General features: G+C 41.2%; 1 protein-coding gene across 2 annotated transcripts in view; it reads right to left on the reverse strand.

The window, feature by feature from the left end:
* The window catches only part of SMCHD1 (structural maintenance of chromosomes flexible hinge domain containing 1), a 121,321-nt gene extending 112,099 nt beyond the window's left edge, over positions 1-9,222 (reverse strand). For both annotated transcript variants that reach the window (XM_040264685.1, XM_040264683.1), the window contains exon 1: positions 8,667-9,222. In XM_040264685.1, the coding sequence (XP_040120619.1) occupies positions 8,667-8,843 (177 nt within the window). In that variant the 5' untranslated portion in view covers positions 8,844-9,222. The remainder of the gene's footprint in view (positions 1-8,666) is intronic.
* Positions 9,223-13,936: the final 4,714 nt, after the last annotated feature.

Below are 13,936 nucleotides of genomic sequence, written 5' to 3' on the forward strand. Positions count from 1 at the left end.
TTCCACTGTTTCCCCATCTATTTCCCATGAAGTGATGGGACTGGATGCCATGATCTTCGTTTTCTGAATGTTGAGCTTTAAGCCAACTTTTTCACTCTCCTCTTTCACTTTCATCAAGAGGCTTTTTCGTTCCTCTTCACTTTCTGCCATAAGGGTGGTGTCATCTGCATGTCTGAGGTTATTGAGATTTCTCCCAGCAATCTTGATTCCAGCTTGTGTTTCTTCCAGCCCAGCATTTCTCATGATGTACTCTGCATATAAGTTAAATAAGCAGGGTGACAATATACAGCCTTGAGGTACTCCTTTTCCTATTTGGAACCAGTGTGTTGTTCCATGTCCAGTTCTAACTGTTGCTTCCTGACCTGCATACAGATTTCTCAAGAGGCAGGTCAGGTGGTCTGGTATTCCCATCTCTTTCAGAATTTTCCACAGTTAACAACATACTCAACAGTGAAGAGCTGAAATCATTCCCTCTAAGATCAAGACAAGGATGCTCACACTGACCACTTTTATTCAACATAGTTTTGAAAGTCCTAGCCACAGCAACCAGTGAAGAAAAAGAAATAAAAGGAATTCAAACTGGAAAGAAAGAAGTAAAGTTGTCACTGCTTGCAGATAACATGGTACTATACATAGAAAATCCTAAAGACACCACCAAAAAACTACTGGAGATCATCAATTAATTCAGTAAAATTTCAGGATACAAAATAAATATATAGAAATCTTGAATTTCTATATGCTAACAAAAAGTGATCAGAAAGACAAATTAAGGAAACAATCCCTTTACCATTGCATCAAAAAGAATAAAATGCCTTATAAACTTCTGAAGAATAAACCTCCTTAGGAGGCAAAATCCCTGTACTCCAAAAACTCTAAGACATGAATGAAAGAAATTGAAGATGACATGAACAGGAAAGATATACTGCGTTCTTAGAATGGAAAAATCAATTTGGTTAAAATGACCATACTACCCAAAGCAATCTACAGGTTCAAGGCAATCGAATCAAATTACTAATGGGATTTTTGACAGAACTAGAAAAAAAAAAACTTTAAAAGTTGTATGGAAACATAAAAGCCAAAAAAATCTTGAGAAAGAGTAACAGAGCTGGCGGATTCATACTCCCTGACTTCAGACTATACTACAAAACTAGTAGAATCAGTAGAATCAATACTATACAAAACAGTATAGTATTGGCACAAAAACAGATGCATAGGTCAATGGAACAGAATAGAGCCCAGAAATAAATCCATGTGCTAAGGGTCAAATAATCTACCACAAAGGAGGCAAGAATATACAATGGAAAAAGACAATCTCTTCAAAATTGAACAGCCACCTGTTTAAAAAAGTGAAATTTGAATATTCTCTAACACCAAATATAAAAATAAACTGAAAATGGAGTAAAGATGTAAATATAAAACCAAATACCATAAAACTCCTAGAGGAAAATATAGGTAGAACACTCTTAGATATAAATTGCAGCATTATTTTTTTGGGATCTGTCTCCTAAAGTAATGGCAACAAAAACAAAAATATACAAATGGGGCCTAATTAAACTTAAAAGTTTTTGCACAGCAAAGGAAACCATAAACAAAGTGAAAAGGCAATCCACAGAATAGGAGAATATATTTACAAATGAAGTACCTGACAATGGATTAATCTCCAAAATACACAAACAGCTCATACAGCTCAGTATTTTTAAAAAAAAATTTTGTTTAATGGGCAGAAGACCGAAAAAGACATTTCTCCAAAGACAGTCATCAGGAACATGAAAAGATGCCCAATGTCGCTGATCATCAGACAAATACAAATCAAAACTAAAATGAAGTATCATCTCACACTGGTCAGAATCGCCATCATCAGAAAGTCTACATGGAGAAAAGAGAACCCTTCTATACTGTTGGTAGGAATGTAAACCGATACAGCCACTATGAAGAACCATTATGTAGGTTCCCTTAAAAATTAAAAACAGAGTTACTATAAGATCCAGCAATCCCACTCCTGGGAATATACTTGAAAAAGACAAAATTTCTATTTCGAAAAGATACAAGCACCCCAATATTTATAGCAGCACTATTTACAATAACCAAGACATGTAAGCAATCTGAATGTCCATCAGCAGATGACAGGATTAAGAAGATGTAGTGTGTGTACACACACACACACACACACACACACACACAAAGAATGGAGTATTACTTGGCCATAAAAAAGAATGAAATAATGCCACCTGCAGCAACATGGACAGACCCAAATATTATCAGATGAAGTGAAGTAAGTGAAAGATAAATATCACATGACACCAATTATATGTGGAATCTTAAAAAAAAACACAAATGGAATTATTTATTAAACAGAAACAGACTCATAGACATGGGAAACAACTTACAGTTACCAAAGGGAAAAGCAGGGGGGAGAGATAAATTAGGAGTCTGGGATTAACAGATGCACACTACTAGGGAATTTCCTGGCAGTCCAGGGGTTAGAACTCAGTGCTTTCACTACGGTGGTCTGGGTTCAATCTCTGGTTGGGGAACTAAGATCCCGCAAACTGCACAGCCAAAGAACAACAAAAACCAGATATACACTACCATCTATAAAATAAAGAACAAGAACATACTGTACAACATAGGAAACTATACTCAATTACCTTATAATAATCTACAACGGAAAATAATCCAAAAAAGTTTGAGTCTGTGTGTGTATATACACATATACATCTGTGTGTGTACATCTGAAGCAGTCTGCTATACACTTGAAACTAACACTATAAATCAACTATTTATTTCAATTTAAATAAAAGCTCTATTAGAAAGACAGCTATATTTTGAAGGAAAAACAAATTAAGTATAGCTCTCCATAGAGGGAAAATGGACTTACACATTGTGGACAGGGCTAAAACCATACTGAAAAGCAATCTGGTATACTTTAGTAAAATTAAAAATATTCATATTCTACCCAATTACACCCAAGAGAAATGAAGCTATAGACAATACACTGATGGAGAAAAAAGATTCTATTTGCTTACAGAAATAAAAATTGTCTTCACACATCTTTATTAGGTTTTTATATTATTAAGACTGTCTTTATTTTTCAGTTTTTTACTACTTTATCTCTGCAACATCCCAACTGTTAGATCATGTGGTTATATATGCTGTAGAACAAAACATGTATTTTTATAATTACTGAAAAAACTGTGTCAAATTGAATTAATTTTATACACATCTGAAAAGCATATACAAGTAATTCATATACTCTCTCCATGGTTCTATTAATTCAATCAAGATACATAAGCTCTCTTTTTTATTTGCTTTATATATAATTCTTTACAAAATTATTTCTCAAATTCATAACTTTTATAAATATTTTATAGCTCTGGTATTTCACAAACAAACTATTTTTACATTATTCATTATACTTTTACTCAAGATGTCATACCCTTCTCTCTCCATATTTTTGATCTAAAAATTTGTCTTACCTGACAAAGTCTTTCCGGTATGAGTACCAAAATAGCCTTGAATACAGAAACATTGTCTGCCCTTCTCTAAATGAAAGCAGGATGACATTCTATATTGGGCAAGAGTCTTGACTGGGCTGTTTCATTTTTATAAGATCACTTCAACTCCATCTTTTTCTGGGTTCAAGTTAAAGTACATGGATTTTTATTTAATGAGTAACATAAAGAACCGGCCCTCCATGTCTTCAGGTTAGCTTCAAACTATTGCTGCCCAACTTCTCTCAAAAGCCAATCTGAAGAAATATTTATGATGGGCTGCTGCTGCTAAGTCACTTCAGTCGTGTCCAACTCTGTGTGACCCCATAGACAGCAGCCCACCAGGCTCCCTCGTCCCTGGGCTAATGAACTGCAAACCATAAAATCCTCAAACGCTTTAAACTTGTTTAATGGATTAGATCAATCAGAAGCTATATACTTCAATGCATATCTCTGAACAAACAACTAGCCTTTACTGATGTGTGCTTTGGTATTATATCCGATCACTCTGTCCCTGAATCACCCCAAAACCAGGAACATACACAGTACACTTAAGTGAGAAAACTACAAAAGTGTGGGTGGTCAATCAAAAAATAGGCCAAAGAACTAAACAGACATTTCTCCAAAGAAGACATACAGATGGCTAACAAACACATTAAAAGATGCTCAACATCACTCATTATCAGAGAAATGCAAATCAAAACCACAACAAGGTACCATCTCACGCCGGTCAGAATGGCTGCTATCCACAAGTCTACAATTAATTAATGCTGGAGAGGATTTGGAGAAAAAGGAACCCTCTTACACTGTTGGTGGGAATGCAAACTAGTACAGCCACTATGGAGAACAGTGTGGAGATTCCTTAAAAATTGGAAATAGAACTGCCATGCGACCCAGCAATCCCACGGCTGGGCAAACACACCAAGGAAACCAGAACTGAAAGAGACACGTGTACCCCAATGTTCATCACAGCACTGAACTATAATAGTCAGGCCATGGAAGCAACCTAGATGTCCACTGGCAGACAAATGCGTAAGAAAGCTGTGGTACATATACACAATGGAATATTATTCAGCTATTAAAAAGAATGCATTTCAATCAGTTCTAATGAGGTGGATGAAACTGGAGCCTATTATACAGAGTTAAGTAAGTCAGAAAGAAAAACACCAATACAATCTATTAACGCATATATATGGAATTTAGAAAGATGGTAACAATGACCCTATATTCGAGACAGCAAAAGAGACACAGATGTAAAGAACAGACTTTTGGACTCTGTAGAAGGCAAGGGTGGGATGATTTGAGAGAATAGCATTGAAACATGTATATTATCGTATGTGAACTAGATCGCCAGTCCAGGTTCTATGCATGAGACAGGGTGCTCAGGGCTGCTGCACTGGCATGACCCTGACGGATGGGATGGGGAAGGAGGTGGGAGGGGGGTTCAGGATGGGGAACACATGTACACTCATGGCTGATTCATGTCAGTGTATGGCAAAAACCACTACAGTGTTATAAAGTAATTAGCCTCCAATTAAAAGAAATAATTTTTTTTTTTAAATGTGGGTGGTAACTGGTTAAAGCAGCTTGCAATACCTTAAATAACACAAAGGGCTGTTGTTTAGTTGCTAAATCATGTCTGACTCTACCTTGCATTAAAAGACAAAATAAGAGTCTCTCCTATCTATAAGAATATTGTCTATTTTATCAGGATTTGTGAGGAATTTAGGGAGAAATTTTTCTCAAAGGTTTGCATTCTTAGCAGCTGGAATGCTTTTATTTTATAGACTTTGTGGGTTTTGTATTATCTCTCCTTTGTTTTCACTTCTAAGAAACTCAAAGCTGATTTCATGGTTCAGCACTGGTATAAGCTTTTTAAAATGAACTTTCATTAATTAGCTCTCAGGTTACTTATTCTACTCTTTCCTACATCTATCTTTTACTTTTTTTCTTTTCACCTTTTGGAATTTTTAACACAACATACCCTATATACAAAATTTTTTTGAAGGAACAGATTGACTCATTTAACTAAACAGCTATAAACCAACTATTAGATAAGGCTCCTAACCTCCAGGAATGGAGACAATTTTTTTAAAGTACAATGTTATAACAAGTACTACAATAAGGTGACAAGGAATAGTGGAACCACTGGGAAAAAGTAGGCATTTCCTCAAAATTAGGTGTGGAGAGGAAGGTTTGCACAAATGGGACTTAATGATTGGGCATATTAAGAACTAGCTAAGTATTTTCTAATCTTTGATTTTGCAAGGTCACAAGGGCTCAGGTGAATCAGTAACTGCTTATCAGAGGTCTAAAGGCTTCTGTCAAATCCACCTTCTATTCCTGCCTCTTGACTGCTCCTTTTTTCTACAAAGTGAGCTTTTCCCCATATAACAGTTTAGGACCCATAATACTTCCTAGCACTACAAACACTTGTTAGTTTAAGTTTTAATGAAAAACTTTAATTTAGTGCACTATCTGACTACTCCTCTAACATGGAAAATAGTGTGGGCCCTGTGGAGATTGTTTAAAAACAAAAACAAGCTTTAGAATCAAACAGATAGACCTAGATTCCTATCCCAGTTTCACTGCTTATGAACTTATTTTAGTTCTTCATGTATGTAATGGAGACAAAGTTATAGGATTAGGTGGCATAATCTAGCTTTAAATTCTCAAAAAAAAAAAAAAAGTTAGCCTTTCTTTTTATTTTTTTCTTACTAGTTCTTCCCTCTAATTAAAGTTAAACCTTCTCTGTTCTAGCAGGAAAAAGTAGGAGGGAGGAGGAAAAGAATTAGTCAAAGAGAATATTTTCCTTATTAAAATAGTGAAGGAATGGTACAAATATATCTGTTCCCTATAACAAAGAATATCATTTGAATGGCATGTAACAAAAACGACTTGGGTTCTGGATCTGAATTCTAATTTTTGTACTATCTGTTTGACTTAGGTGAGTCATCATTTCCAAAAGTGAGTTACCACTTCCGCATTAAGAGGTTAATACACTTCCCCTATACATGTAACACAGTTACTGACACTTTTGACATGGGAGAATTATTTCTAGAGGAAGGTACAACCTTTCTGAAAAACAATTTAAAAATACATATCAAGAGCTTTGATATTCCTGACCGTTGATCTAGGAATTTGACTTCTAAGATTCTAAACCAAAGAAAACAAAGACATAAGCCTATGTATACAAGGGAAAAGAATTTGAAAAAATTTATATATGTAACTGAATCACTGTGCTGTACACCTGAAACTAACACGACATTGTAAATCAACTAGAGTTTAATTTTTTTTTAATGGAGGGGGAAAAAAAGCTTAAACTCAAAAATAAATCTCAAAAAAAAAAAAAAGACTGCATTCAAACATGTTTATCACGATACTGCTTAAAATCTAACACAAAGTGCAAACAAAAAGAGATCTGTATATATAAACACTGGTTCAAAACAGACAACTTTGACTATGAAGATTTGCATTAAAATAGAAAAATAGTGACAATATTAAGTTAAAAAATGGAACACAGACATGTATTAAGATTATTTAAAAATGCGGGGTGATGGTAAGAACACAAAGAAATAACTCCAATTACTCACAGTGGTTATAAATTTCACAGTGAATAAAAGGTGTTTTTTTTTTCCTCTCTGGTTCCTTATTTTTTTAATGCGCTGACATTTTAAAGTCATTTTTGTTATGATTTTAAATAATTTACATATAACCAATATGAATACTTTAATCAACTACAAAAATAAGAGTTTATCTTTCCCTAATACAAAACATTCATCAAAAATAATAAGCATTCATTTATTCACTTTTCAAGGACATGGGAATGTGCTATATCCAGACAGAGAATGAACTTCTGAGTTCGTAAAATTTTGTCATTCTAATTTGACTATTTACCACATACCAGGCATGATTCTAGACCCTGGAAAAACAGAACAAATCAAAGTGCTTGCTCTCACATTATTTTTTTTTTTTTTTCTGCCTATAGGTCTTGATTTCAATTATTTCATCAACTACTATACGGAATTAAGAGTACTAAAACATCAGCCTGCGTGCGTGCTCAGTCGTGTCCGAATCTTCCCGACCCCCATGGACTGTGTAGCCTGCCAGGCTCCTCTGTCCGTGAGATTTCCCAGGCAAGAATCCTGGACTCGGTTGCCATTTCCTTCTCCAGGGGATCTTCCCCACCCAAGGATCGAACCAGCATCTCCTGCACTGGCAGCCGTCTTCTTTATCCGTGAGCCACCTGGGAAGCCTTAAAACATCAGCCTACTCAAGTTTAAAACACTGCTTCTCACTAAGTCCTTTTTCTTGGTTAGCCAGGTGCTCTCTGTCGCTGAAAAAGAGCCCCAGGTGGTTGAAGCAGCTCATGATAAATAAATAACATCCATTCTTTAAAACTCAGGCACCAGCAACACCTCAGATCTAGAAAAGACTTCCCAGTTTGAAGTAGGGCTTTGCCTACACAGTTATTAACTTTTCAAGCAAACTAATACAGGGAGTATATCAGTCCTCAGGTGTTCCGCAGATACCCTCGGACACCCTTCGAGTGGTTCAGGACCTCCCCCGTATGGGGCTGGAGGGTGCAGGAAACCAGAGAGCTCCACCTGTGAGCAACTCTAGGTCAAGTGTTTCCACTACGGAAGGACCCGCCAGGGCGCGCCCGCAAACCTTGACAGGACGACCCGGGAAATTACTGCATCACTGAAGGAACCTAGGAAAAACCGACTCCTGGAATCTCACAACTTCTAGCTATCACAATATTCCTGACAGAGCCAGCGAGGGAAAACTCCGCTCTCTTAAAAAAAGAAATAAAGAAAAAAAAAAAGTTTCACCCAAAAGAGACACAGCTTTCCCGACTCAAAAGATGAGTTGCACGGCCTCAGTGCAACTGAGCTCTGGAAACCCGCGGTACCTCCCCCCGGACGCCGCGATCCCGGCCACAAGGCCGGGGTTAGAGCGAGGCCCACCGACCCGCCGGCCCCGCACTCCTGGGCCCGGCCCCCAGGCTTCTCCGCCGCCTCGGGCATGGCGGGCACCCTGGAGGGAGACGCCAAGGCCGCAGGACCCGAGCCGGGTGACAGGTTTATTGCCCCGCGGTGACCAACGTGGCCTTCTCGTCACCCTCCCAATCCAAACTTCACCCGCGCATTCCTCGGTAGCCCCGTCGCGTACCTGACACACGGAGGCGCGGAACGCCGCGAAGTCCGAGCGCTCCTCGATCTGCAGCGCCCGCTCCCCGAGCTCCGACTCCTTCTCGCGTCGGTCAAACAAGTACACGGTCCTGGGGCCGTCGCCTCCGCCACCCTCTCCGGTCTCCACCGAGGGCCCGCCGCCGCCCGCCGCTGCCATATTGGGGGACTGGGAGAGCAAAGAGCCGTGCGGGCGCCTGTGGCCGCCGCGCTGAAAACCAAAGTGCGGGCCCCGCTTGGCGCCTTCAGCTCCAGCGCCCGGGGCGGCGCGAGGCCTCTACCCTGCGCGCTCAGTTCCTCCCTCGGCGGCGGCGGCGGCGGCAGAGCAGGGGCAGGCTCGAGGATCACCCGGGAACCGATTCAAACAAGCTCCTGCCCGAGCAGCACGTCACTTCCGCGTCCCGCCGCTCCAGGGGGGGAAGGAGGCGCGCGGCGCGCTGTTCGCAGGGCCGGGACCCGCGCCCGCCGCCGCCCACGCGAGCTCGCACCGCGACCCGCGACCAGGCCAGCCGCCAGGAACTGTGGCGCAGGAGGAAGAGGGGCGGCCGGCCGCGCGCAGGGGGCGGGGCGAATCCAGCAGGCCGCGCGGGCCGGGGCGGGGCTTCGGCGCCCGCTGCCGCTGCCGCCGCCGCCGCCGCACGGGGCCCGGCCCCTTTCACCCTCACGAAGTTAAGAGGGAAGCTCGGTCCCTCGCAGGCGCGGGCCCTCTGAGCGGGCAAGCGGGTCACGGAGGCGGGAGAGCCAGTCCCGGGAGCAGCGGAGGGAATCTCCAGAGGGACTTATTTTCTCCCGGCCCAGAGGGTCCTGGCATCTTCCCGCCTCGCCATGACCCCCGACCGAACCCATCCGGCTTCGAGCTCCTGGAGCCGCGACCCCGGTTACGGCCCTCGTGGTTGGACCTGCCTCTGCCGCGAGCACGTGGGTCCCCACGCGGAAAGAACCGACGCCGAGACACCCAGCGCCGTCCTTGCTGCCCCAGTGCCTAGTGGTTCTATGTGGGCCTGGGCGTGGACCCCCGAGACAAAGAGGGCCCCTGAGAACCTCCGCACAGAGGTTGTGTGACGTCACCGCCGCCTCCAAGGGTCCCGGCGCCCGACGCTGCAGGCTGCACACGCCTCCCCGACCCGTCGCCGAAATGCGGCTGAGAACCGAGCACGTAAACGCCTGTGCTATAGAGTTGTCAGAAATAAGTTGGCGTTCGCAAAGGGCTTCACATAGACTACACTTCCTATAAAAGCCTTTATTGAGCTTCATTAAATATCTTAATCCTGGTCTGTAGTACCCTAAAGTGAAAGTGAAGTCGCTCAGTCGTGTCCGACTCTTTGCGACCCCATGGACTATAGCCTACCAGGCTTCTCTGTCCATCGGATTTTCCAGGCAAGGATACTGGAGTGGGTTGCCATTTCCTTCTCCAGGAGATCTTCCCAACCCAGGGATTGAACCCGGGTCTCCCTCATTGTAGGCAGACGCTTTACCGTCTGAGCCACCAGGGAACTTAATGAGAAATAAAGGTCATTGTTGGAGGTTTAGTCATAAGTTCTTAAAAATGTTTGGGCAATAATTTGTGTTTTACAATAACAAATCCACTAAAGCGGGGATTTTTTTGATTCTTCGAAAGTTCGGGTAATAAAGTGTATTTTCTGTTTTACTGGATTTGCCAAACCCTCGTGGTTAATTACGTGAATCGACCCATCTTTAGTGTACGTCAGAAGCATAGATATGCTTGTCCAAATAAAGACCCTCCAGAATCGTAGGGGTGTGGGTGTAGGGGTGTGTGTGTGTGTTGTATGTTTGGCTAGACATATAAAGATGGAACACGCAGCTGGAACAAAAGTGTCAGGGCATGTGTTTGTGAGGGGCATAAATAATAGGGTTCATGTGGGGAGAATGAAACAGTAGACGGTGGAAGATAAATTGGGAAGAGGAGGGTTGTGGTCAGATGCCATTCATGTTCTTGAAGAGATACTGGAGAAGGCTTAGAACAAAGTAACCTCAACTCCTGTGGGCTTGCTTTGACCTCTTCTGTTTTAGCTTTCAAAGTCAGCTGAACTTTTCTTTAGAGGCCATTACATAATGGTGTTTGATTTAAATGACCAAAAACAAAAAGTTTTTCATCTTAATGCGTGTGTGTGTGTATGCGCGTGCGCTCAGTCGTGTCCCACTGTTTGCATCCCCATAGACTGTGGCCCACCAGGCTCCTCTGTCCATGGAGTTCTCCAGACAAGAATACTGGAGTGAACTGAATGTCAGAAGCAACTTAGCACCTTCACCCATATGTACAAAAATCTGGGTCTTGGTTTGTGACTTATTAGTATGAAAAATATTCTAACGAAAATCAAGTTGATATGTTCATTTTGAGTGGTATTAGAAGTATTATTTTTTGTTTTTTCCCCCATCAATAGTACTGGTTACATTGAACAAATAAAAACTTCGTTTATGAGAAAAGAACATTTGATACCATGGTATATTATTTCCTCTGCATTAGAGAACAGCTTTTTAAAAATGTTACCAAAAATCCCCATAGTTGTTACTCAATCAGAGTGTATGTTTATTAAGCTTAATCTATAATGCCCAATGACCATTCTGGATTTGTTTCTGCCTGTAGACATAAATGTTTGTTGTTTGAGTTGGGGGGTATTTTTTTTCACATTCACCAAAACAAAAAAGTTAATTTTTTTTTTTTTTCACAATCACAAGTAAGTCTGTGTTGTTTCAGGATGCCACCATCCTGAGAAACCTAGGAAACAGATCACCTCAAGCTAAACTGAAAATTTTCCTGAAGCCGTAACCTTTCAAATCAAAGCGATGATTCTGTAATTAATTGGTCGTTTAAATACAAATAATTTAAATTGAGTAATTTAATGTACACAATTTATCAGAATTCCTATCTATAATCTATGGCCATATAAATGCAACAATTTACTTGCAGCAATCCCTGAAAGGAAAAATTGCATCACTACCAACAACCTCCCCACTGCTGAGGAAAGAAAACAAATGTGTGTGTGCTCAGTTGTCTGACTCTCTGCGACCCCATGGACTGTAGCCTGCCAGGCTCCTTTGTCCGTGGGATTCTCCAAGCAAGAATACTGGAGTGGGTTGCCATTTCCTTCTCCAGCGACTCTTCCTGTCCCAGGGATGGAACTCACTTGTCTTGTCTCCTGCATTAGCAAGCAGATGCTTTACCACTGCGCCATCTGGGAAGCCCAACAAGACAAATGCTGGTGTGTTTAATTAGCCACCCAAGGCTTTAATGGGCATTTAAAGTTCCTTCTAGAGAACAATTCCTTCATGAACGTTTGAAATCCTTATGTCATAATAACTAAAAGATTGTGAGTCATGCATGGACTGTCCCTTAGCTCATTAAACTAACCAGATGATTAGAGATGCTGATGTTTAGGACATAGTAGTATAAATGAATGACAAACGTTTGCAATCTTGACTAGTGATCTGTATGTTTTTTCTTTACCCAACCATTCCTTACACGTAGGCTCATTCTTTTCAGTGTATGTGTTACAGCAGAAATCAGGAAAAACAGTAACTTTGTAGTAATCAGAATGTTGTCCAACTATATATTGCTTACTATATTGGATATTGGTGAACAGTGGTCAGTAAATAGTTTCAGGTGTTGTTGTTGTTGTTTAGTGGCTAAGTCGTGTCTGACTCTGTGACCCCCATGGGCTACAACAAGCTAGGCTTCCCTGTCCTTCACTATCTCCCGGAGGTTGCTCAGATTCATATCCATTGAGTCGGTGATGTTTTCTAACCATCTCATCCACTGCCGCCCTCTTTTGCCTTCAGTCTTTCCCAGCATCAGGGTCTTTTCCAATGAGTCAGCCCTTCACATCACGTGGCCAAAGTATTGGAGCTTCAGCATCAGTCCTTCTAATGAATATTCAGGACTGATTTCCTTTAGGATTGACTGGTTGGATCTTCTTGCTGTCCAAGGGACTCTCAAGAGTCTTCTCCAGCACCACAATTCGAAGGCATCAATTCTTTGGCACTCAGCCTTCTTTATGGTACAACTCCCACATCCATACATGACTACCAGAAAACAGCTTTGAACTATACAGATCTTTGTCAGCAAAGTGAAGTCTTTGCTTTTTAATATGCTGCCTAGATTTGTCAAAGCTTTCCTTCCAAGAAACAAGTGTGTTTTAATTTCATGGCTGCAGTCACCATTCTCAGTGATTTTGGAGCCCAAGAAAATAAAATCTATCACTGCCTCCACTTTTTCTATTTGCCATGAAGTGATGAGATTGGATGACATGATCTTCAAATAGGAACCATTTATTTGCTCATGATTCTGTAACTTGGGCTAAGCTTAACTAGGCAATTCTGTTGAATTCACTGTATATGACAAGCAGCAGTCACTGGCAGCTTGACTGGGGCTGGATGGTCCATGATGGTCTCACTCACATGGCTGGCAGTTAGCCTGAGCTTGTGAAGAAGTGGATCTCACATTCCTCCATAGGCATCTCTAATAGCATTGATTGGTTTCCCACTTAAGCTGTAACAGAACCTCAAAAGAAAAAGCTCCAATATGCAAGTGCCTGTCAAAGTTCAGCATGCATCATGTTTTCTGATGTCGTTGGCCAAAGCTAGTCACATGTCCAAACTCCTGAGTGGTCCCCTCCCATAACAGAGGGAAGTTTACAGAATTCACTGCTAATCTGGAAGCTAGCACTGATATGTATGTACTGTGATAAAACTAATTTGATAAAATATTACAAATACAGTTGGCAGAAAGAAGACGGGAGTAATCTTGTTAGGATTTGCTAATGAGACTAAATTCCCCCAAAATGAAAACATCTAAAAAATAAAGGGCAAGGAAAGTGAGTTCCTAACTACTCCTATCTTCTCAAATTTATTTTGCAAGTGTGTTTCTTTCTGGAAAGGTAAAGACAGTTTTAGTGACTTGAGTTTAGACTTTGCCAGCTGTATTTCTGCACTTTCTGTAACATATGACTCTGAGACCCCGTCTATGGAACTGGTAGCAAATATTTAGGAGCTCTGGTTCCAGTTTTAACAAGTTCCAAGCTCTGGGTAGTGAGCTTAGAGGCTCTCCCTTGTCTATATACCCTCTTTAGATCCAGTGATTTACTGTTGCTTTTATACCACTTGGGATGTGGGAACCACTTGCAAGGCTTCTTTTAATCCTAACTCCCTAGATGGACTGTTTACGCATTTAGGAGGGTAGGAAGGACCATCTCTTCTTACCAGCCTAAAGGGAATCTTGTGCATCTGGAGAAACTT

The sequence above is a fragment of the Oryx dammah genome, unplaced genomic scaffold (assembly GCF_014754425.2).
Source record: "Oryx dammah isolate SB20612 unplaced genomic scaffold, SCBI_Odam_1.1 HiC_scaffold_22, whole genome shotgun sequence".
Taxonomy (NCBI): domain Eukaryota; kingdom Metazoa; phylum Chordata; class Mammalia; order Artiodactyla; family Bovidae; genus Oryx; species Oryx dammah.